The 24,795-nt window shown below is 43.4% G+C and overlaps 1 protein-coding gene across 5 annotated transcripts in view; it reads left to right on the top strand.

The window, feature by feature from the left end:
• Nucleotides 1-24,795, top strand: part of HDAC4 (histone deacetylase 4) — a 265,600-nt gene that overhangs the window by 116,813 nt on the left and 123,992 nt on the right. For 4 of the 5 annotated variants that reach the window (XM_030017328.2, XM_030017329.2, XM_030017331.2 and 1 more), the window contains one exon: nucleotides 23,929-24,173. In XM_030017328.2, coding sequence (XP_029873188.1) covers nucleotides 23,929-24,173 — 245 coding nt within the window. Of the gene's footprint in view, nucleotides 1-17,070; nucleotides 17,248-23,928; nucleotides 24,174-24,795 lie in introns of those variants that run through there. The other variant, XM_030017333.2, reaches the window with a different exon arrangement.

The following is a 24,795-nucleotide window of genomic DNA, read 5'->3' on the forward strand; positions in this document are numbered from 1 at the left end:
TTGTCTGTACTCCAGGGCACCCTGTGCAAGAAAATTGTGTCTCTGCAACTGATGTTCATCTCCACGGTGTGGTGGTAGTGTGTAGGCTGTGTTGGGGGGAGATATACATCTGTTACGATTATTTTCGACTAACAGAAAAGCCTGTTGGTAGTAGGATTGAAGATGTTGCACTGCTGTCCCAAGTAAAGAGAAAGAGGATGGTGAAATCTTACTAAACCTGGAGGTGACCTGGCTGTCAGTAGCCGCGTCTCCTGACTCTCCATCTCATGACCCAGCTGCTGCTGCTGTGCTCACCATCATTCTCCCTCTGGATGGCCACCAAGTCTGGGGGACAGGAGCCCATAGAAGGGAGTTAAACTGGGTCCCTCTGAAATGGAAATACAGTGGTTTAGCTTTTATCTTTGCTGTGACCGCTCCTCAGGGAATATTGCCACTTGTAACATTTTGCATTTGCCCATCCGCATCGTGTGAGAGTATCCTATAAAATGACTGATTGACAATACTAGTATGTAACATATTTTAATAGGTGAGTGTTTCGGTAACAATCACAGCCATACATATGTCTTTTTCCTCCTGGTTCCCAGTCGTTTGACAGAGAACTTGTTTACTTAAGAAAGCGAAGGAAATTTGCAGAAAGTAGCACCTTAACCAATACCTTTCCAAGGTTAATATGAGCTGTCTGGGGGCAGGGTACGTTTCAAATGTGCTACCAGTATGTCATTGTTTGTTACATCGGTGGTAGCGGTAGTAGAAACCTTCATACACTATAAATCGTGTTAAACATACAGAAGAATATGTCAGATGTTTGGGAAAAAACCTAGGAGGTGCTTTGATTAATGAGGAAAGCATGGTTTGTGGCTGCTCTGATCCACCACTACGTGCTCCTCACAAGCCATTTCAGATGGGTAGAACTCCAGGTGATCATCGGTGTTCAACGACCAAGTTACTGACCTTCAGAGATGATGCCCCCAAAATTTCTTGCGATGGGCAGAGCACTTGGAATGGCTAAACTTTACTTGGCTACTAGTCGAGCTCTGTCTTACCTAATGGTGCTAAGAACAAATAAATAGATTAAAACATCCTTTTGGGGACCTTGAGGACCTACCATGGTGACCCCATGCCAGCTCATGAGCATCATCACAGCCTGGTACAGGCTGCAGCACAAGGGTGTTGGTGTGTGCTGTGGGTGGGTGAAGGGAACTTTTTCTTTACCTTTTTTTTTTTTTTTTTTTTTTTAAGGGAGGAGAGGATGTAGTTACAATGAAAAATTACTAGTTAAAAAAAAGAAGTAATAAATTAATCCTTAAAATTGCAGAGAATGAAATTCTCTAGAACTTCCTTTCTGGAATGACAGCATAGGAAAAAGTTTAACTTCTGTTTAGGCTGTTGCTTTACATCTGCCTTGATACATGATATGGCAATCTCCAGACGCTGATAAGAGATGGAAATAACATAGCAGGAAAGACGTAGGCTATGTTGACACAAATATCAAGTATCCTCAATAAGCAGCCAAGAAACTTCATCTAGTTTTATGTGAAGCCAAATATGTACGGTATCTGTAATGAGCTTTCTCTCATTCTGAGGCAGAGCGAGAGCCATGGGGTCATTTTACCTCGTTCAATGTAACAGGGCATTAGGGGAACTGCCATGAAAATTATCAGTTTACCTTGATTTGGGAGCACATGGATTAATCCACTCTGTGTTTAACTATTCATTCCTAAAGCTAGGTAGTGGATACCCACCATTCAATCTGAAAAAGAAAATAAGGTGATATTTGCTGTCAAAATAAGAACAATACACAGAAATACTAAAATGAAAGAAAACAGCCCACAAATTATCCGTTTGCATAGGGCAGATAGGTTCACAGCAATGACACAAAGATACATAATTTTTTTTCCCAGAAAAACAAGATTTGTATTTTGAACAATAGTATTCAAGTTAGATCTTAGGAAAAGGCTTCTGCTGTCAGACCATGTATTGCAGGTCAGATGCTGTTCTGCCTTCCCGGAGCATCTTGGTGAGCATTGGCTTGGAGATCCACAACTCGGCTCAGCCTTTAATTACGGCATTGTGATTAGCACCTCCTATGATGCATAAAATCTGAGAGGTTGGGTGTCTAATGGATTCCTGTTTCTGGCTTTCTTTACTTCTTGTGCTGTATCCTTTTCTTGTACCAAGTTTGCACTTCTTTTTATAGCAGCAGTGCTTAGGGCTGTTCGGAAAGGGCCACAAAGCTGTACAAGGGTGACTACCTGACCCATTTCCCAGCGAGTGCTGCTCCCACAGATGGCAGCTCAGCAGTGAAACTGTGAAATGTTCGCCTGGACTGATCAGCAGTTGGGAGATCACGGGCTTCCTTGAGATCTGCCGTCTCCTGCCTCTGCAGCCTTCTGCAGACCTGATGCTCTTCGTGGAGATGAGGGAGCAGCAAAGGGAGCCCAGTTTCCCTTTGCTGGCTCACGTGCCAGGGTTGGGCGCAAAGCTGGCATTGCTACCGCCTCCACTCCTCTTGTGCCTCAGGAGAAGAGCTGTCTCAGCTGTATTGCTTGCTTTCCATTCAAAGTGTTAAAGCCTTCAAACTCCATGTACCAAGAGTCATCTTGGAGCATTGTTCCCACCTGGCTTTTGCCAAGTGCTCACTCAGGGGGTCTCACTTGACCTCTGCAGTTGTGGCTGCTTTGCGTGTGTATGCTCAACCCCAGTATGTCATTTTACAGCTATTGCAAGAGTATCTTGGAATTCAGTTCACTGTCCTGAAAAACTTTCTGCACCAGTTTTCAAAATATTGTAGATAAGCCAGCCCTCTTCATTGAAGCCTCTTAAGTTCTTTGCAGCTGACTGGGTACTGAACATCTGCTGTGCAAGCGTTGTGTTGCCTCTACGTGTTGTCCTTGATTTTGTTCTCCTTCGGTGCCCTCGGGTTGCTGACAACAGCCTTGAAAGTCATTTCAGGTAGGCACAGGCAGACAAAGCTGGTCCTCTGCCCTAATCTGAAGGGGGGGATTTCAGGGGAACTTCATTAAAGACACCATTTCCCTCCCTCCCCCAATCATTCACTTACAGATGCCAGTTGTATATTTTCAGGGTCAAAAATATGGTTTACTCACATTCAAGGAAAAAAAACCCCATTTGTTGGATAAATTCCATTTTCTCTTTACAAGCACCCAGTTTCACCACAGATTGTGTTCTTTTGTACAGAGGGGGGAGCTTTGAAGTTTTGATGCTGTTTGCTGGGTTAGAAAAGGCTTGCTGCAGTGCCACACCAAGAGGGAAGCGGAAAATGCAGTTACTCAGCAACTTGTCTCTTACATCACTGAATCTTACCAAATTCCTAAAGCTTGTAAATACTCATATACTTCCGCCCAGCAATAGTTTTTTTTGTGCTGTTTCTCCCAGGCTTATCAATGTATACTTTTCCTTTCTGCTTTTTTTTCTTTTTCTTTTTTTTTTTTTTTTTTTTTTTTTTTTTTAGAATTTGGGCTTCAGTGTAGATTTGGCTATGTGTAAATGTGCTGGTCAGGATAGGGTGCAGGAGCTACACCATCTTTCTGTTGCACAAGAGAAAAATCACTTTTGAATGAGGTGCATGAGGTGACAGATGAATAAGAATTACATGCAAAATGTAAATGTAAAAATCACTATAGTATTAAGAAAAATTCTAGTCCTTTTAAAGCGGCTTTAATCGGGTATTTTAGACAGTCACAGAGCATGTTAGATATTAAGTTGATGTGCAGTTTAAAATACGCTTCATTCTTTATCCCAGAAAATAAGTTCTTGCATATGATGAAAATTTCAGCTTCTAAGTAGCCATTATATGATGCATGGTTTTATTTCACACCTTTGAATTATAATATTAACTGCTATTTTATATCTAAATACTACTTTACATCCAAAAGACTAAGCTGTGCATCTCTTGGTGAATATAGCTGTCTGTGAGTATTGAGGACATTTCTAACTGCGACATAGATGATGATGAAGGTTAAACCCTTCTTAAAGGTGTCACCTAGTTAATGGATTCAACACCATCTATAATACGGTTATAGTTGTGGGTTTCTGCCTCGTTACCTGCCGCTGTCGATCCTGTTGAGCAAAGGAGAGCTGTAATGTCACAAGTATCACGTTATCTGTTTTTCTCAGGTAACGAGCATCTGGAAGAGTTGTGGTCAGGAAGCTGTTTGCCTCCCACAAATGAGATAAACTGGGTTATTGTTAAAGCAAATTCAACCAGCCAGGCGCTGTGTTAAGGCTGTGCCCAAGTGCGACCCTCCTGCTTTTCAGTACCTTTCCTTTTTCTTTTAGCTATAAACAGATTTAGACTTCCTCGGTAAAGCAGTCTGGAGGAGTGAAGTATTTTAAATTAAACTGAACTTTTTTGTTCTTTAAGCTATTGCAAACCAGATCTTAACACATATGCTAATTTTAAGACATTCATTTTCACAAGCAGCAGATATTTAGTCTTACATGCACCAGATGGGTTTACTGCTGGCATCACTTGTGAGATTATGGTCAAAACAAGGACAAATCGGCTATAAAATTCCAAGACCTTACTGAATAATTTCGCTTTTTACTTCCCAAGATCCAGCTAGTCATAGGTCATAAGGTCATAGTGCCTTATTTTTGTTGCTGTCAATATGGCTGGAAAAGCTTCTTCAAGCATCTGAGATGGGCTCACAATGAGGGGCAGTGAAGGATCTCTTCCACCACAGGCTTAGTTCTGTATCATGCAATGACACGTGACTGTACAGGCATTCTGCTCTGATACGCATATTCTGATTACAAACTGACTTAATGCAATAAACATGTGCAACTGCCTATAGAAGACTCACTTATACTAATGTAAAGGTACCTTCAGTTATTGTCTTAAAGGTTTGGGGGAAGCAGAGTATCACTGGAAGCAAATACAGGGAATAGATGTGTATAGTGGGAATGTTTTAAAAAATATTTCAAATTTTTTTTTTTTAAATAAGCTCTATATTTAAACACCCCCACCCCCCACCCCCCCACTCAAAGTCAAGTGTAGAGCACTGCCAAACTTGTGTAGGCTTTGTCCAAATCTACCTCTGTGCCCAGTCTGGAAGCAGAGGATGGTGCATGTCACTTCTCTTCTGCATTGCTGTCCATGTCAGTATGCTGAAGTGTTGAGTTTCAGGTGAGCAACACTGCCGTCCATTTTTATTTGTAGCCCAGGACTAGTATTTTCAGCACACCATGATGCTAAGCTTTTAAAGGCTGTCTTTATTGAAGTTTTGGGCACTATTAATGAGAAAATGATGCAGGATGGTTCCCATGAAAGGCTGAGGGTCTGCAAACCTTGAAAGTATTTTCTGGGAGAAAATGGTAAATTTCTCAACTCAGGGATACTCTGCCTGTGTCTCCGCTTGCGAGGCTATCGGGGATGGGTATGATAGTGGTTGCATGCAGGTCGCTACCTGCTGCAGGAGAAGGTGGTGGTGGACAGGCATCTCCCTGGGGTGTTCCCCGTTGAGCTCATTGATTGTCCCCAATACTGGCCCTGGCCTTCAGGCTGTCCCACACCAGCTTCTCCAGAGCAGTTAGTGATCATATCCTGACCCAGTGCGGGGCTGAGGAGAATAAGGACAGACACCACTAAATGCCTTTGTATAGCTCTGGTGCAAGCTTTTGATGGCACCTTTTTCCATTAACCATGAATATTTACATTGGGATGAAACAAAATCAAACTGCTGCTGGTTACGACATCTTCACAATTGTGTATGACACCAGGGATTTCAGAAACAACACTTTCCTTAAGCATAAATCAAGGCAGATGGTAAAAGCAAGTGACCTACAAAATATAACAAGTTTGCTCACCAGAAATGTACACTACAAACAAATGTACTGTCACCTAAAAATAGTGAGATGGCATTTCTGACAAAGTGATGATTGTATAAGGAAGTCAAAGTTTGGGTAAGGCCAAGAATGAATTTTGTGTCCTGTAAATATGCGCTGGTGATCAAACTGACTGTAAGGTGTTTCAGCCTAATGTTTCTTCCTCCCTGTAACTTTGATCGGGTTTGTCTAGTTCTGTTTTATCTGTAAATGAAGTTATTACAGCAGGCCTCTGTCAGACTGAAGACCTCATTGTCTTTCGGAAACAGCATGGGTTTGTACTGTTTGTATTCTTTTTCTCTGAAAACAGGACCCAACAACTTCCTTTCTAAATAATGTGCTACTCTTGTGATCTGCAAAGAGTGGGCTTTTTAATAGTCCTTTCACGTATGCATCCTTACATGTTCAGATAGAAGTTAGTTTTGTAGCCTCCTCTTGCAGAACCACATCCATTGCTCTAGCCATCCCCCTAACCCAGCTCCTCAATGCTGGCAGGGAGGGACTGTGCTTAACCCAGATCATTTTGGCATCCTGCTTAGAGCCCTGGCCAGTTATCCCAGCACCAACAGGGCAGGAGCTCCTCAGCCCACCCAGCCACTGAACACATGGGGGGACAACAGCTCCTGCAGCTTCATCCTTCCCCCATTTTCAAGCACTGCCTTTGGACCCCCAGTGCCTCATGCAGGAGCAGTGAAGTCTGTAGTAAATCTTGCAAGCTCCTCATAGGGTTGGGGTTCGGTACAGAGGAGCTGGTGCTGTCTCCCAGTACCCACCAAAGCAGGGCTCTGCTGTTAAAGCCTGCTACCTTGAGCAAAGTAAACTTGAGGCAAATCGTTTGTGAAGCGGAAAGATGCAAATTAAGGCAGGCTAAATCATGGGAGGATTAAGCTGCAGTGATTTAAGACAGCTTTATTTCAGTGTGGAAACATTGACGCAGGACTTAACATACGTTAAGTTCTGCTTGTTGTCTTCATACTTAAGATGGGTGGTCCGACACACAGACAAACGCAGATATCGGTCTCCTTCTAGAAGTTTCTGTATACCAGAAAATTGTACCAGTGGTGTTTTGGAAATGTTAAGTGCTACTCTTTGGGTTGGCTCCTTCAGCTGATCAGCTGGGCGAGCAGAGGGGCTTTTGTAGCCTTCGTGTCATGTGGGGCATGAGAGCTTTCTGTGGTCTCCAGGTGTGGGCTTTGGGCATGTCAGGAGATGTGTGGTCTGGGATTTGTCTGGCAATGATGAATATACACAAGTGGTCTTTCACAAAATGCCATTAGATCACCTTGCCTGGCTTTCCACTACATTTGAAGTTAAATGCCACCCAGAAACATTTAGGTCAGTACCTTGTGTTTTGCCAAAGGTTGTCATCTGGCAAGACAGAGTTGTGACCTGAGAAGGGGAAGATCCACCACTTGTCTTGGTAGTTACTGTGGCTCTTAATCATCTTGGCAATTAACTTGGCCTCAGTTAAACTTACTTCTCACAGCTGAAGGACAGGCCTTTTACTGCAGCCTTGGAGCCCATGAGCACCTGATATCTCTTCTTCACTGGTGCTTACATGTTGTAACCCAGTGGCTTTGCAGTTTTGGTGGGCTCATCCAGCTGACATCCTTCACGGTGATGTATTCCCTGCCGTCTTCCAGCCACTGTGGTCTTTTCTCTGCAGTTGTTCCAGTTCTTCAACACACATCTTAGAAACCACTTAGTGGAACCATAAGTTTTTATCAGTGCTATTTAGGAGTAAAATTTGCTTTATGCCCTCTCTCTATTTTTAGGATTTATGAGCAAGAATTGCTTTTTCAGAGGATGATGCTCTAAAGAGAGCTAAGCAGTTCGTTTTCACACATGCTGTTGTGTTTTATGAATATTTCAAATGGTCTGGCTTTCCTTGCAAGAATGACTTGTTTCTGTAATCCTTTGGGTATACATTTTATGGGATAAATTCTGTGCTCTATAAGAAAAAACAAACACCTTAAGTTCAGAATTTCTTTAAATGACTTTGCACATTAAGATAACTAGACATTAAGGAGAAGTAATTTTATAAAATATTTACTCTAAATGAGAGAAGCAGTTCCTGACTTAATGTTTCCCATAACTTGATGTGTTTTAGAAATGAAAACTACGGTGTTGGTAGCTTTAAAACAGAATGGCATTACGAAGGCAACAGGTGCAATGACCCCAGAGCTAAGCAGGGTCTTATGCAACTTGCAGGGGTGCTGTTTGCCTCTTCAGCAGCAGCAAGTTTTTTTGTAACTTTGCGTTGCCCAAAAGAAAAATTACAAGAAGTGATTGTATGCAAATGGATTTCTAACATTTCTGGAAAAACATTGGTTAAGAATGGGTTCATAGACTTGAGGGATGAAGCTGTAGAGTACACAGTGCTTCGTTAAAGTGGCCTAAAAATAAAATACTATTCACATAAAACGTGATTTGCTTGATGGAGAAGGGATTAATCGTGTATTGGTATCAAACAAGAACTTGATCAAAAGAAGGGTTTGGTAGTGATTATCTGTTTAGCTTTGGATACTTCTTTGAAACAAATTTTTGTATAGGAATGTTTGAAGTGAGTGCAAGAACTGAATGTCCCATTTTTGTCATGTTTCAGTTATTGTAGAGTGCTATAAAAAGAGATGCGGGGTCTGAAGACAGACCTTATGGAGCCGCATCATCCCTATGGGCCTTTGTGCATTCCCTAACATGAAGAGCAATGACTTTCCATTAATTTTCCAGTTGTGTTGCTGTTCACAATCTTTACCAAAAAAGATGCTAAGTTTGAGGACTCGGGCAGAAAACTGCTACCTTCTCCATTTCTTAAATCCAAAGGTGGGGATTTGGGTACTGTCATGCCAGCATTGCACTCTGGCAAGGCGCAACTCCAGCCGCCGATGGTTTTGTTTAAAGTAGTGGGAGAAGTCATCCAGAAAATGGCTGGCAGCTGGCAAAATTCCTGCTGCTGATTTCGGATTTACCCAGGTTGTATTCAGCGCTGGTCACACCACGGATTGAAATTGCTGGGAAAGACTTGCCATATCCACAAAGCCACTGTGTCGCACTGGTTTTCCTCTACCAGTATTGCTTATGTGCCCTTTGCCTCCTGCTTCAGGCTGGTACCTTCCACGCTCATACCCAGCCTTCACTCTTCTGCCACTCTCGTTTCTCTTTTTTCAGATGGTGGCAAATGGATGGGGAGTTTCATACTAATCCTTTTCCAAACCTTTAAAATAAAAGGGGATATGAAGGGAGACATCAGTACAAGTTCTGCCTCATGGTCAGCCTCGTCCTCCTCCCTGAAGCCTTTTGCCATCAGCTGAGAAGCCTTTCAGGGCTGTTACTGGCTCCGTCAGCGTGTTTCTGTGTCTAGCACAAATGTGGAGCCCAGTATGGGGCTTCTGGAAGCAACCCTCATGCAAAAATGAGTGTCTCACTGACATTCATTTATAGCCTTGTTTCTTGATAATAACAAAGGAGTGTACTATTTCAGGGAAGCGATAGGCAAATCATTTCCATCTCTACTCATCTCTAGTTATCGCTAAATCAACTTTAACCTTCTTAAACTTGCTTTTAAAAACCTTCCTCTTCAGCTTACCTCCTGTAGTTGTTCCTCAGTTGCTTTCCTGGATGTCCTTTTAATCTTTCACTTCCAGTGTTCTGAATGCCTTTTGTCCATATTTTCCCTTCATGAACAACTATCCTCTTAAACCTCAGTCAGCTGAATCACTGAACCCTCTTCAGGTTCTTTCCAAAGTATTTTATCTTTTTCAAGTGCTCCGAAAAGTCAGTCATCATTATTTTATTTTAGGTATGGATACATATTGGATCTCCATCCTTATATATATTTTAAGTCTCTTGCCTTCGGGCTTCTCACAGCATCCTGTTTCTTTTTGTGGAAGAATCAGAGTACAGTCAGCCCCTAGGCAGACAAGTTTGTTGCCTGAACATAACTGGAGCAGAGTTGTAGCCTACCACATAAGTAGGTAGGCACCATTTAATTTGCCACAATCCGGAAACCCTGTAGTTAGGCCCAGGTTTCACAGACTGAAGCAGCTGCCCAACAGAAATAAGCCATCTGATTGCTGGTCTTCTGATGCGGAGCTGAAATGTGAATACAGTGTGGGGCCCATAAGCAATGCCTGCCTGCCACAGCGGGAGGTCCCTATGCCAGAGCCTGTGCTCTGCATGCTCCAGTCAAGATCAGCTACGGGTTCCCAAACTCACTGATGTCTGTCTGTCCTGTCCTTTGATGAGCCTGACTTACACTGGATACCGGATAAAATTTCATAAATTAGAGTTTTTAATTCACTGAGACTGTGCCACTCTTTATTATTGGTTTTACCACTTCTGAAGTTCTTTAACTGCACGCAGTGATTTAAGTTTTATTTTAGCTGGCATACACACTCCCCCATGGCCCTGCAGTCAGACTGGGTGCTGCGCAGGAGCTCGTGCCGAAATCCAGATATCCAAGGAGCGGGGCATTTTATTCTCCAAATAGCAACAGGCAGTAAAGGAGATGCTTTTAGCATTAAAGGGTTTTTTTAAGGAAACAACTTACCTATACGAACGTGGTGAGCAAACCATCCTGACGTTTCTTAACGTTCCATGGAAGAAAAACAACTCTTTGTGGAAGTGTTTTGACAGAGTCCAAGATTTTCTGTGATGATGTTTGTAGTTAATTATATCAAGGCCATCTTTCTTTTAGTAAAAACACCGTTTTTGCATGAACTACAATTAAATTGAGTTTGATGCTAAAGGACTGACTTGCATTTTTAAGCAACAAAAACCAGAATTGCCTTATTCATCAGAGCAGCGAGGGAAGACTTTCTCACCTCTTGTTTTGGTTGTAGTAGATGTAGTGTAGATGTAACGTAACCCAAATTTTATGTAGCTGTGAATGATTTGTCTTCAGCTTGGATGCTGCTCAGTTAGGTAGTTTCCAATAGCAGGGTCAAAATAAAGGTGAGTCTTTAACTTCTGTAGCCAGGTGATGCCTGTCTTTCTACTTTTCTGTGCGCGCTACCAAGGCTTTTGAGAGTGATGGATGCCACAGAGAAGGTGATGAAAGTACGATGAAGGAAATATGAGGGGAAGTGGGAACTTGTGTGGGTGTTTGTCCTTGTTCATCCACCCTTCTTTGAAAAAGGGTGTGCTGTTTCTCTGGCAATACGCATCAGAGGAAGGGAACGCTGGCTGTCCTATCTTCTCTACAGAGAACTGGAGGGGCACAGGAGTGTCATGGTCATTGCTCTTCAACTGGGGTAGGTCATCCAATATAATAAGGAAGCAGGAAAGGGACAAAGTGGGGTTTTTTTTAGGCAAAATATTCTTGTGAGCCTTAGGAAGTGCACATTTAATTTTTCCTTGTTTTTACACATTAGTGTTTGGTAGCCGTGCTCCTTAGTCCAGCTGAAGGACATTCTTTGGGGAGTGGGGAAATAGCCATCTTGTGCTCCACCTTTGTTTGATGTTGGGAAAAGTGGGAGATGCCTATTTTAAGTGCTTGACCTACCATTTATATAAGCAATGTTTTGCTAAATTCAAATGTTGCTCTCAGTGTCAGGGACCTTTTAATTACAACTGGTTGCATAATGACTTGCATGCATTGGATAGGCAGGCAGTGACGGCAGTCCTCATACTGCCTTCTGAAATGCTGCTCAACAGGTGGTTTGTGAAGCTGTTTAACAGACACAGCGGGTGACCAACCAACTTAGATCCTTTAATAAAAAAAATTAGAACTTTAATTCTAGAAGCCTGTAGCAACAAAATTCATTTGTCCTTTTAAAGGAATGTATTCATTCATAGAGATGTTTCTTGCTACACTGTTTTTTCCTTAAGAAGGCAAGTTTAAAGTGGGTTTAAAAAAAATACTATTCCTTGTGAAAATATGTAAAACTATTGTAATTAAACCGGGATCTTAACTATTGCATTGTTGTGGATCTGTTATGTTAAAACTCATCACTATGTCACTCTGGCTGTCCACATGTATAGGAAGCAGTGCCTGTCCAATACTGATAAAAGAAAATGATGTTCTGGTCTTCACAGGCTGGGGATATTTTCAGCAGAATGAGTGCCGAGTTTTTGTTCCGTATTTAAAAGGCCATGCTGATGTCAGTGGTTTGTGCATAAATACCAAGAAAAAGCTTGCTTTGAGTCATCACTCTGACATTGGGAAACCTTATCGTGCATGGAGTACTACTAGGATGGGGGATGCAGGGAAAATCTGCCATCGTCCTTTAGGGTTTCGGTGCTAGCAGCAGAAAGGCTGATTCTTTCTGTTACCTCACAGTCACAGCAGTGAGCTTCCTTAAGAAAAAGGCTTTGTAATTTTTCTCAGTCCTTTATCAGCCTGCTATGTTTAAATATGATCACTTTGATGCAGCTTTAAAAAAAAGAAAAGTTGTGGGTTTTTTTAAATAGAAATCTTAACTCAGGCTTGTGTTTCATAGTGTTTGTGTTAAGGAACTGAAAGGCAACACCTGCGTGTTTTGCAGAAATGAGAAAGTGCTTTAATGTAATTTCTCTGTGCTATTGTAAAATTTTAATATATTGAGGTTATCTAAATTTATCTAGAAAACTACTTGTGTTTAGCTTTGCTTAAAGTAACTTTTTTTTTTCCCCTATGCATCTGCATTATTTTGAATGGATAACAAGCAACATCCTGGTCCTTATGCAGCTGAAGTACCTGAGTATATGGGTTATTTGAAAGCAAAAGCCCTGAGAAAGAGGGCTATAGAAAGATGTGGGCTACTTGCCCGTTTGAACGTATGCTTCTCTTCTTGGACCAGGGTCTGGGTTTCTAGTAAACGGCTGAAAACACTACAGCCTTTGAGCAATCCATGAGATTTTTTGAGAGCTGCTGAATGCTTTCCTATTACAGTTTGCTATTTAGCTGCTGGTTTTGCTGCTTTTACTTTTTTTTTTTTTTTTTCCCCTCATGACGGAGGAGATTACGTTGCATGTTTTGCAGCTTATTTTACAGCTGGGAGTACCTTGACTGGTGACAGAAATGAGTTTACTAGACTCTTACTAATAACCATTTATTTGCTGTTTAAAATGTCCAGAATGTGTCTTTTTAATAAAATTATAGCATATACTGTGGGACAGGTAATTCCTAAGAATTTTGTTTCATCTTCTCTTTGGATCTTTTAACATACCATGGCTTAATTTCTAAATAAATGAGTACATTAGATCTTGAGCTGTTTGTTAAAGCTCCCGTTCTCATGGAGTCACCAGCTGCTGATCCCAGAGACTGCTGCGTTGCCTCTGCTCTGCTGTGCAGTTTTCCTCAGTGGTGCCCAGACCTGTCTTCAGCAACATATGTGCTGGTGCTTTTTCTTCTTCTAACGATAACGATTCCCTTCCCTTGCCTCGCAAGCTGGTAGGACACAGCAGGCGCGGGAGAGCAGGGGCTGGCCGCAAGTTCTCCGTGTGGTTTTGGCAGAGGACCAGCCTTCCTTCTCAGCAGCAGATAGGTGACTTTGATCTCACAGCTCCTCTCGATGTCTTTAGGAAGCTGACAGCATTTCCTCGTAGCCATAACTGCTTTTATCACACAACTCTCTTTTTCAAATGGCCTGGCTGTTTACCAGCTGGCACCATCTCTACTTGCAAGTGAACCTTCACTTCAGTTCTCATCACATCATCTTGCCCACTCTGCCCCAGGATCCCCTCTGTCTACGTGAATGGCACCACTGTGCTTTGACAGGAGTTATAATGGGAAAACAATTCTTCCTTGATGCATCCGAATGAGGAGGAGATGTGATGTCTGCTGTCCTCCTGAAAGTTCACTGTTTAACTCTTGGCTCTCCTGCTCTGTCTCTGGTTCCTCTGCTGGCTTTTATTCTTGCCAATGTAGAGGTCATCACTTTGCAGGCTCCAGAGAGAACCCCATAAGAACTTCCAGGCAGTTGTGTAACCCCACCTTTGCAGTGTATCCCTCAAACTCACCCATGCGTATCTAGCTGGGTAGATTACCCCCCGCCCCCGCTTACGCGAGTTTTTCATGTATAATCTCAGGATGAGACTTGCAGGCTCCTGCTCCATCTCCTCCATGTTTAATTTCCTTTTCTAAAGTATCACTTTCCCTTGAATAAAGTTCATGGTGAGATTAGAGAGAAGCATGAGAAAAATCTGTGTGGGTTTGTCTCTTCAGAAGTCTATCAGATCTTCTTCAACCTGCCTTTTTGTCTTGGATATCTGGTAAGGTGAGGCGTTTCTTATACCAACAGCGAGACAGATGGATCAAAGAGGTTCAATTGCTGGATGATGCTTGAAATAAGGAGGAAGGTGAAATTATGTTTCCAGGAATGCCTTTTAAGCAGGAATGTGTGGTTTTTGTTTTGTTTTCTGGTTTTTACAGTTATTTATTTAGCTGTTTTTTCCTGTGGAAACTCAGGTGGGTTTTGGTTGTCTACCCCTCACCATGCAAGGAAACCACACAAGGAAAGGCTTACCACAATTGTATGAAGTCTAAACTAAGAAATAGTCCAGGCTGACTCTTGATTCCATTATCTTTAATTTCAGTAAAAGCACTGGCATCATCCAAGACGCTCATTTGTTAAAGAAGTTGTTGATTAAAACAACAAGAAGACAGAGTAGGATAATGATTGAAAAGGAGGTGGTGAAACTTGAGTGTCTCCCTTTGGAGCTTCTCTGTCCTGCACAGACTTATTGTATGTTGTGTGTTTGGCAGTGCCCTGTTTTATTTCTGAAGTGTTTGGCCTTCCTGCTATGGCAGGACATAATGCTGAAGGGGCTCAGGAGATCAGGGTGGTGCTGCACCCCCCAGTCAAGAGTGTTGAAGTCTTTTGCAGTACTTCAGATGGGACCATCAGAAATGCAGCTGGCTTGTAAGATCCAGATACTTAACCATGGAAGTTTATATTTTTCCAAACTCTGATGTACCCTTCTGAGGCTGTAAGCAGGAAAACACTACAAAATGTTGTTTTCTGTCTATTGTTGATGTAATTTGGTGGGTTTTCTTTTTCTTAAAGTAAAGAGACATTTTTAAATGTCTTAAATCTAAGGTGGAGAAAGTAGGATAAGTGGTCTGCTCTTCAAGTTTTGGTTTTCTTATCATCATGAATAAAATTTATATGTAGATCTCTCATTGGTTTCTAATAAATGCTAATGAGATCTTTTTAGGGAAGGTATTAGGATCAAAAAAGTGGGTTACAGAAATCCAGAATCACTGCGCCCTTATTATGTCTTCAGGTCTCAGTAGTAATCAGCAAAAAGTTTCTTTGCAATGAATGAGTGAGTGACATTTAAAGCTCCATCTGTTGCCTACGGTGCGGTGCCTCACGATGTGTTTCAATGGGTGATGGGATGATTAATTTTGGTTCCCATTCATGCCGCGTGAAATATTCTCATAGCGGGGAACGACTCCAGCCCTTGCTGAACTGCAGCATGTGTGGTGCTTGTAGGAAACCTCAGCTGCTGTTTACTCCTAGCTTGTGCGCTGAGAAAGGATCCAGGCTGCGTTTGCATTCACCCACGCAGCTCCATAGCAAGCTATGCAAAAATATCGGTGACTGCGATGTACTGACCTGCCTGCTTTTCAGGGATGGCTCCATCACCAGTGCCACTGCAGCCTGCTTTTCTTTACAGACCTGTTTTGAACAGAGGACTGGCCTGTCCCCGTAGGTGAGGACCACCTTCTGATCTCAGGATGAAATAGTGGTCTGACTTTTCCATCTCGCTGTCCTTCAGACTAGCTGCACTGTGATGCTTAAGTTTGTCGTGTAATTCTAGCCCAAAACAAACCCCCCTGGGATCCTGGTCCTTGCCTTTGGGAGAGTAGAGGTAAGAATTAAGTAAAGCGGAGATAGTGAAGTGCTTCTCCCTGCTGCCCTGCAGCACCCCACCTTCCCAGCTCTGCATGTAGTCCTTTAGTTTGTCTTGGCATGGTACAAATTCATGGAGGAGCATGGCAGGACCATGCCTCCATCCTGCCCCCGCATGATGCTCGTGATGTGCTGCAGAGGATGTTGGTGTCCTGGGTGCTGCTGCACTGAGACCTCCTGCTCCCACCACCTGCGCAGGGTCCTGGGCAAGTTTTGGGGCTCCTCTAGTACAGGCTGGTGAAATCTTTTCTAGAGAATAAGCTGACTGTAGATGGTAATATGTGGACTTTTTCCCCCTCACCTGTTAGTTTCTGCTTATATTTGGGGCATCTAGCATGCTGTAGATTAAAACCAACCAAATCTCAGGCGCTGCGTGGGTGCTGTGCCCTGTCTTCGTCTGCTTTGTTCCGCTTTACACACAAAATACGCTGCTTTTATCCTGGCACTGCAGTCAGATACTGCAGTAGCTTGTTTCTATTAATAGCTCTGATCTCACCGTCTCTTAGTGTTTCGGTGAGTTTTGACATTTTTGGAAGTGGAAGCCCCGCTGGAAAAGAGTGCCTTGGCTGCCCAGGCACTGCGCTGGCTGGCAGAGGGGATGCCGGCACCCCTGCCCACTGCTGCCGGCACTGAGCGGGCAGAGCAGGCAGTTCCCGGCACGGGGGACACACAACTTAATTCATAATAATCTAGCGATACTCAAATAACTCAAGTCTTCCTTGTGTTATACACCACAGCAAGCAGTCCTTCAGCTGCACTTGAAGCGAGCAGTTGCTCCTTGCCTCCTTTCCAGGCTGATTTCAAGCAAAATGAAGGCAGTGGGTTTTAGAAACAGCGTTTTGCAGCTTTGAAGCCTGCCTGTGCCGTGCTCCTGACATGCCAAAGTCGTTTCTGCCAGCAACGACCTGGTATTTGAAGGCTTTGCAAAATATAGGAAATTTTTTCAAAATCAAAAGCTGTTGCCAGACAGCAAGGGCAGCCCTCAGGAAATAAAATCAGTGGAATAAACACACGATTTTTTGCTTCTGCCCAGGGATGAAAGCAGCTGAAAATAATGCTTAGAGGGGGAGGTCCGTGCACACGCTTGCTCAGTGTCCTGCGACTCACACTGTGCCGGGATGGCACTGGTTCGGCGGGGCGGGATGGGGTTGTCTCTGATGGCAGCAGCCGAGAGCTTGGGGATGCTGAGCACAGGCTCTTGGTTTTGTATTTATTTTTTCGTGTGTGCTGAAAGGCTGACGTGCTGCTATTGGCAGAATCTGTCTGGAGGGCAACGCTTGCATGCCAGTAATTAGAAAGCGAACTCATTAGTTAGAAATAAAGCCCAAGTCCAGAGAGGATGGGAGATGGGTAGGGGGGGGAGAAGCTGAGTCAATGGTTTCTGGAAAGCCCTGGCCGGGGAGGTTCAGCCGCAGCCATCCAGAGGAACATCCCCTCCCTGGTGTGCAGCAATTTGGAAAGGCACCAGGGACTATAGAGTTACTGTAGGAGCTGAAATGCTCTTTTATCGGGGTTTTGTGCACTCCGTCTCCTAAGCTCGCTCTGTCACAGACATGTGGTGGTATGTCCATACTTTATATACTATTGGGGCTGGCAGGGGGATGCTGCTTTTCTTCTTCCAGCCTTGAGCAGACACTCATCCCCGGGCTTTTGCAGCAGATTTGGGGAGGTTGATGCGATTTCTCCCTTCAAGCTGAAGGGAATTGCCGAGTAAAGGGGAGCAGGGCGGCTGGGAAGGAGCCGTGTAAATTCAGTGGGAATTGTTCCATGCTGGAGGGAGGGAGGTCTCGGGGAAAACGTTTCATGCACTCTCCATTTGAAGGTGGTGATGTCTTTAAAATGTGAGAGGGGCAGTTTTCTGTGCTGCTTAAATTAAAGGGGGGGGCCAAAAAAAAAAAAAAAGAAAAAGAAAAAAAAAAAAGAATATTTCTGGCAACAGCTTTTGATTATTTTTTTTAATAAAAACTAGTTTGGGAAATATTTTTAAAGTTCAGCTTAAGTAAAGGTTATGCTGAAGCGAGATTTGAATTTAAATCTTTGCGTCAAATATCCCGTGTCCATCTGGTACTGAAATTTTGTTTTAACGTCCATTTTAGTGTGTTTTCAGGACTCAGTCCTTCTATATTTTAGTCCTTTAGGGAGTTGCATGAAAATGCTGTATAACAGAAGGGAAAGAAAATACAGTTCTTACTGTTAGTTTTATTTAAATAATGTAATATTTAAGCAGTGTGACCTTCCCCTAATCCTTTCCAAAATGCTCAGTACTTGTAGAGAAGTTATTTTCCATTTTGGAGCACGGAAGAAATTCAACATATGACTTCTCTGATAATGTGTTTATCTGCAGCCTTTATGTCAAATGATTTTAATGTCAAACATTTTGTATAGGAAATGCACCCTTGCTTTCAGGTTTGAGCTTATCAGTTTATTTACAGTAAATGTGTTTAACAACTTAAATGTATTTAAGATGACTTCCACTCGGTGGTGTTACGGCCAAGCTGTGAGATGTCAAATTTACAATCTCAACCACGAGGCTGCTCTGTACCGGCAATCGATGGGGACTAGAATGCTTTAGGTCTTAATTAACGTACAACACACAGGCAGTCTTTGATGCACAGCCATGTTTTATTTATTTTGGGAGTGAAAAACCAGCAGAGTGTTTCTAATTTGGTATAAAAATAATGGTAACTTGATTGTGAAAAATAGTCCCTACATGCCTAGGTTAAAAAAAAAAATTATAAAATAAATTCCTCCTGTTTTCTCCTTCTGTTCCTACAGGGAAGGAAAAGGCAGGGAGAACATGAGTTAGTTTATTATTCATAATCGCGATCTTGTCTTCTAATTCATGGGTTTGGCATTTCTCATTAAAACTCTGAATAAGTCTTTGTGCTTTTGCTAACGTCATGAATCTGATTGTATTAATATGTTCTCAAGGCAGAACCTATAAAAGCAATTTTCTAGTCTACCATAAAATATTCATAAGAATACAGGCTTTTTTGTTTTGTTGATGTGTTCATTAAGCAGAGAAGGTTTTATTGTTTTCGGGAGGGCTCTGTAGGTCAGAAGCACTCGCCGCTTCTGTGGGGAACTCATGGCATTTCAAATAGGGGGTTTTTTTGAGACTGAAATAGTAAGACTCGGGGATGACGCAGCCTCTGCCGAGACTCTGAATGGGAATTGTGGTTGCGATCACTGCAGCTGGCGCCCTGTGCCCGCGCGTCCGGTGTTTCGGGGGGGATGAGTCCCTTTGGAGGGGAAATGGGAGGTTTGTCAAGTTTCCTCGGGACCGTTATCCAGCACGATGCAAGTTAAGGCTCTTATTTGGGAGTAAAGCAGGAGTCATTTATCAGAAGACACGATCACAAGTAGTCGGTGATCACAAGTAGTAGTGTATTCCTTCTGGCTGAAAATGGATTTATTTTAACATGTTGAAAACTTTTATTTTCTGTTTTTAGGAAACACAGTGGTTGGATCATAAAGGTGCGTATAGGAAAACGCGTGTGGATTGTAAGGAAAATTGCATTTAGCCTAAATAACATTGACAAATTCAGTGAGCTGTATTGCAGATAAACAGATTTACGTGGAGAGCGGGTAAGCGGGAGTGAGTGACTGCTACTTCTGTATTAGTAACGCTGACCTTTAGTCCACATGTATAAAAGATGGGAGATGTTATTGCCAGGTGCTCAGAAATCTTCGGCGGGACATAAAAATAGTCAATGCATTTAAAAGGCTTGTGATTCACGGAAGCCGCTGTGCTGTTTGGTTTACTGACTCACTGGGTTTGATCCTCTAGGATTAACTGTTTCGAGCTCTCCTGGAGCCTTGGGGCCTATAAAGTTGCATTAAATCATACTCAAGATTATCTTTGGGGAGTTTTGGAGCTCTGGGGTATTTGCCTATAAATTTGGGAGGGAGGGAGGAAGAGGAGAGCTCCAGCAATGCTGTGCTCCTGTCTATATCCAGTGCTGGCCTGGGCATCATTTCCACGTGGATCCCGTGCAGTGCTGATGGTCAGGTGTGTCTACATCCTTACGTTGGAGTGATCGCTGTAGGTTTGATTTGGTGGAGTAAGACCAAGCCGAGTTGTACAATTCTGTTTCGGCTTCTTTTAAAGGTGGATCTAATTTGTGCTGGAAAGCTGCTGCCCCTGGTGAAATGGTGTGGCAGCCCGTGGAGTTCCTCTGTTTGCCACCCTATAAAATTGCTACTATTCCGGGAATAAATACTGTGCATCTTTTGTAACATACAGTAATTACATTAGTAATGATTAGGATATAATGTCCATATGCAGATGGTTAAAATGGCTTGTTGATAGCCATGGTGCATCATATCGTTGAAGGTGGAATGCTTTTGGGGGGCTTTTCTTGCTTGTTTTGTACAAATACATGTTAGTTTGCATTTGGACTCTTTTGTTTTGTTTTTTTCTTCTCTCTCTCCCCATTTTCCATATATATCCAACACAGTAATGGGATTTTTGCTGGCATGGAAATTCACACTCTCACTTTTCCAGGACGTGTCCTGTTTCCCACAGTCCTTGGGACACCTGATAAGTTTCAGATTGCACCTTTTGCCCCATACACTGTGCTGCTGGGGCAGGTACCATATAGATATAGGGCCGTTATGGGGTTGCCTGAGCTTGAGCAGTGCTGGAGGAATCCAAAACGTTCTTCTGTCACTCCAAAATCCTGGCAAACCTGGATCTAATTTAAAGCATCGCATCTAAGATGAGAAGTTTCTGAAGCGATAGTCCGTGAAACGAGATAGCCTCCGCAGGGCTGGTTTCGAGCTGTCAGCTCCCACTCGCGTGCGGGGAAGATGGATGAAGAGTTTTTTCTGTGCGAGCGGCTGCAGCAGTTGCCATAGGGATGCTCCGTGGGCAGGAATGGGAAGGGGCTGACCATGGTACCGACCATGTAGGAAAACATCAGCTGTTCCCAAGAAGGCCTTAGGAACATGTTGTTTAGGTGGGTATGAGTGGTTATCTATAGGCAAGAGCTGGTGTTCTCCCCAAAATCCCTGGTTGTGGCTTGGCAACCCATGGCGAGGAATCCCAGCTCTGGTCCTGTGGGGGAGAGAGGGGAGCGGGGAAAAGGCCACAGGAAGGAAAACAATAGGGAAGTGGACAGAAGAGCTTGTGGGTTGAAAAATAGCAACACTTCCAGTAATGTGACCTTTTGCAGAAAATGTTTCCATCCAAAAAAAAAAAGTTTTCTCCTCCCTGGCACAAGCTGAGTGTAGGGAAGGGAAAGCCCGCTGCTCTTGCATGCGTCCTGCGCTGCAGCAACCCTGCTGCCTGCCTTGGGGGCATCTTATGTGACGGAGCCGGCAATGAGGAGCAGGAGGTGGCCCCTGCACCCTGTGGGTGCAGGCAGGACCTGCCTGCAGGGTGTTGGGCAGGAGGGATGCCGTGGCGGGGCACTGGGTGTCTGCTGCAGGCCTGGGCTCTGTGGGCGGGTGGGTAGCATTGCTTTCCCAGTCTCGGAGGAGTGCCTGGACACCTGGGATTTCCAGAGAAATGACCAGCTGTGGGGTACATGAAACCACAGCCCCTCTTCTCCAGAAATGTTAAGTAATTTGACTCAAGATAATTTTGTCTCTGTAACACCCTCCCCCTTCTTTTTTGCATCTTTATTTCCAAATAAAAGGAATGGTATTTTGTTTCACTGTGCTTTCTATTTCCTACACTGTTATATTTCTCTACTAAACGATATTTATCTGCTTTTGAAGAAGTGATGATGTTCTCCCTGAAATTGGTCTTGTGTTGACTGAGCAAAATCTCTACATTCATCTCTTGGTATGTGATTTTTTTTGTTTGTTTCTTTTCTACCTTCAGCTCCAGCAGCATTGACCTGGCTGTGCTTTTTAAAACCCCACCACTTTGTTCAACATCCCCCTTTCCAAGGAGCTGCTGTCTAAGATGGAGTTGCCTTTCTGGTGGTCCCTGTCCCTGCATTGTGGCCTTGCCCTTGGCAGCAGGGCAGTGCATTTTGGTTTACATCGGGCCACCTTACCAAACACCCCAGATTTTTTCTGAATTATTCCACCTTTTTTTTTTTTAATTTAATTTTTCTTTTTCTGTGTCTCTTTGCTTCATTTAGCTTCAGATTTTACCAATGTCAACTTCTTATGCATTTTTCCATTACTGGCAAAAATAAATCAACGGCTAGCATTTGGGGAAAACCCTATTAAAACTCTTTCTCTGGGACTGATGATACTAATGTCCTGATAGAGGTTATGTGTTGGCATTTGCTGGGTATCACTCTGGCTCTCTCTGGGAGGTGGCATGGAAGGGTGGCAGTGAAGTGGCTTGTGTCACCAGGGCTGTGTGCTGCATTCAGCACAGGGTCCTCATTTATTTCTAACAGTTTAGAGTTGATTTCAGGTGACCTCTGAGGACACGCTGCTTGGAAGGACAGAGTTAACTTGTTCTGCGCTCCTGTCTCACATCTTTGAGGAGGTGGCTGAAATGAGACTTGGGGTTTAATGATGAGGCTTGAAGTGAAATACGAGTTTAATTTTGTATAAAATGGAAGTTCCACTTCAAGTACTATTTTCACGGGAGACATACAGGTGCTGAAAGCTGGCGGTCCATCTTAGTAAAACTTTTCCTTAACCCTTTTGCAGTTCCAAAACGTTTTCCATGCTTTTTTCTTTTGAATTGGAGTTTATTTCACCAGCTAGTTCATTGTAGGGAGGGAGAAATCAGCTTTTGTATAGTAGAACTGCCTTTATTTTTGCTTTGGAAGGATGTCTGTCCCACTGGGGCTGGCCTTGTGGTGGCTTGTACTGATGGTTTTGTAGTAGGGTGGCACCTCTACCCCCATGAGATCTCGCAGCCCTCCCCAGGTGCATGTGGGAGCCCCGCGGATCCTGGGCAAACCGTGGGTTACTTGGGTTTTCATGTGGAGTAGGTGTCCTAGCAGATGTGTGACTGATCCAGCTTCAGTGATGCTGCTGACGCTCCCTCCCAACATCACACAAACACATCTTAAATATTAAAAAACAAAACACTGGATAAAATACAAAACCCAACCAACCAAGTAAAAAAAACCCCAACCCTTAATTTTCCAATTTTGTTGAAGCTTAATGTTTTTGAAGGGTTAGCCTCTTTTATTCCGAGGGTGATGTTCGTTCAAAGGTATCAGAAGAGTTATTGAGTGATTGCCCTGTAGAACAAGGCATTAAATGTGGCAAATGTACGGAGTACATGTGAAACTCAGAACTGTCATTCAGGTGGAATTTAGAAATTTTTAGTCATTCATGGGATGGCAATAATTTTTTTAGCAGAAAGAAGCTGAGTTCAGTTATTGTGAAGGTATTTTTGTAGATGTCTGTTGCTGCACTTTATTATGACAGCCCCCTTCAGGGAGATGCTTTTTGTGTAAGCAAAGAACTGATCTTTACTACACAGATAATCATTGTGGTAGTTTTCCCTTTTTTATTCTTTTAGCATACATATCTTATGATGAAGCTGAGTTACAGGTCTTCTTGGTACATGTTACTGTTCTCTACCTTAGTCTTGGTTGTGCTTCAGGTTTGTCCCACTTGGAGTTTGAAGAACCGAGGCAAGTCTTTGCATAGTCACCATTTGGGCATCTGCTTCCTATTGCTGCCTGCTCTGCAGCATCCCCCTGCTGCCTGCAAGATGCATTTGTACCTTTCTAGTGGTTGCAGTAAGTCCAGCCTGTAACTGAAGCACTTAACAATTTTTCCTAGATGCTTCATTACCCGTTTGTTTCTGGCGAAGCTCCTGTCCAAAACTGGTTATAAAGGATACATCACATAGTGTTTTTCTGCATAAGTTTCTTAAAGTGGGACCCTCGTGTTCCTGACCATAGGAGTCCATCAGCTGATCTGTTGTAAGTCAAGATTGATCCTTTCTGTGAAGTCTTAGATTAATCTTTATCCTTCTTACTTCAAGTGATGCTAGAAGAGCGGATCAGAGGTGTATGTTTTGAATACACAGATGTAGAATGGTATCAAGAAGGGCCACACATGGTGCATTGAAGTCCTTTGCTTTTAGAGAATGCACATGTTTGTAGGACATGGTGGCTGGAGGAAAACTTCTTGAACTCTGAATTCCTGTAGTGCTTTTTTACCTTTTAAAAAATGGTGCAGGTTTAATGGTGCTGTTCTTGATTCAATCCATGGTTCCTCAAGGTCTTTGCTGGACACAGTATGAGAACTAAATCCCTGTATGAATGGGGAATACACTCATCTCTCCTCTTGTGTTTTCATGTTGTAGTTGATGTGACCACAGCACTGCCCTTGCAAGTTGCACCAACTTCAGTCCCAATGGATCTACGTTTGGACCACCAGTTTTCTATGCCTGTGACGGAGCCAACGCTGCGGGAACAGCAGCTCCAGCAGGAGCTCCTGGCACTCAAGCAGAAACAGCAGATCCAGAGACAGATCCTCATCGCCGAGTTCCAGCGGCAGCACGAGCAGCTCTCCCGGCAGCACGAGGCCCAGCTGCACGAGCACATCAAAGTAAGCGATGGGCAGCCCTGTGTTGCGTGTTGCATGAAAGCATCCCCTCACCAGGAGGAGATGCACCAACTAGTTTATTTTGGGGTGGAGATCCTGTGCTGGACTTGGTAACCCCTCTTTAGAGAATGATCTTTTGTAAAGGGATGTGAGCACCGAGACTTAAAAAGGGGATAGGGTGGAGAAGAGGAAGCAAGGTAAGCTGGTGTCATGTTAAATGTTAACCACCCGTCTGCATGTATTCAGAAGTCCTGTGCTCCGCTGCCAACAGGTGACTTGCTTTCCCTGAATTTGGGAAATTTCAGTAGAATTTAACCCAGCAGGAGGGCTTTTGGCTTACCTGTTACTAATATCACATATTTGGCAGTAGAATGGCATATAAACTACTCACTGGATGTATGCCTTTGGCGCACGGTGCAAACCAAGTGTTTGGACCTTAGTGTCTCTGCAGGAATAGGAAACACAGATGCAGCAGGTGCGGGTAGGTCTGCACACCATGAAATTTTTCGGAGTTGCACGGTGCAAGTTAGGCACCGGCCAGGTGCTTTGTGCTGCTCTGCCGCATGGGACGGAGAGGAAACGTAACGCACAGGATAAGTAGGAAGTACAGTTTAGAAGATGGCTG

The sequence above is a fragment of the Aquila chrysaetos genome, chromosome 6 (assembly GCF_900496995.4).
Source record: "Aquila chrysaetos chrysaetos chromosome 6, bAquChr1.4, whole genome shotgun sequence".
NCBI lineage: Eukaryota > Metazoa > Chordata > Aves > Accipitriformes > Accipitridae > Aquila > Aquila chrysaetos.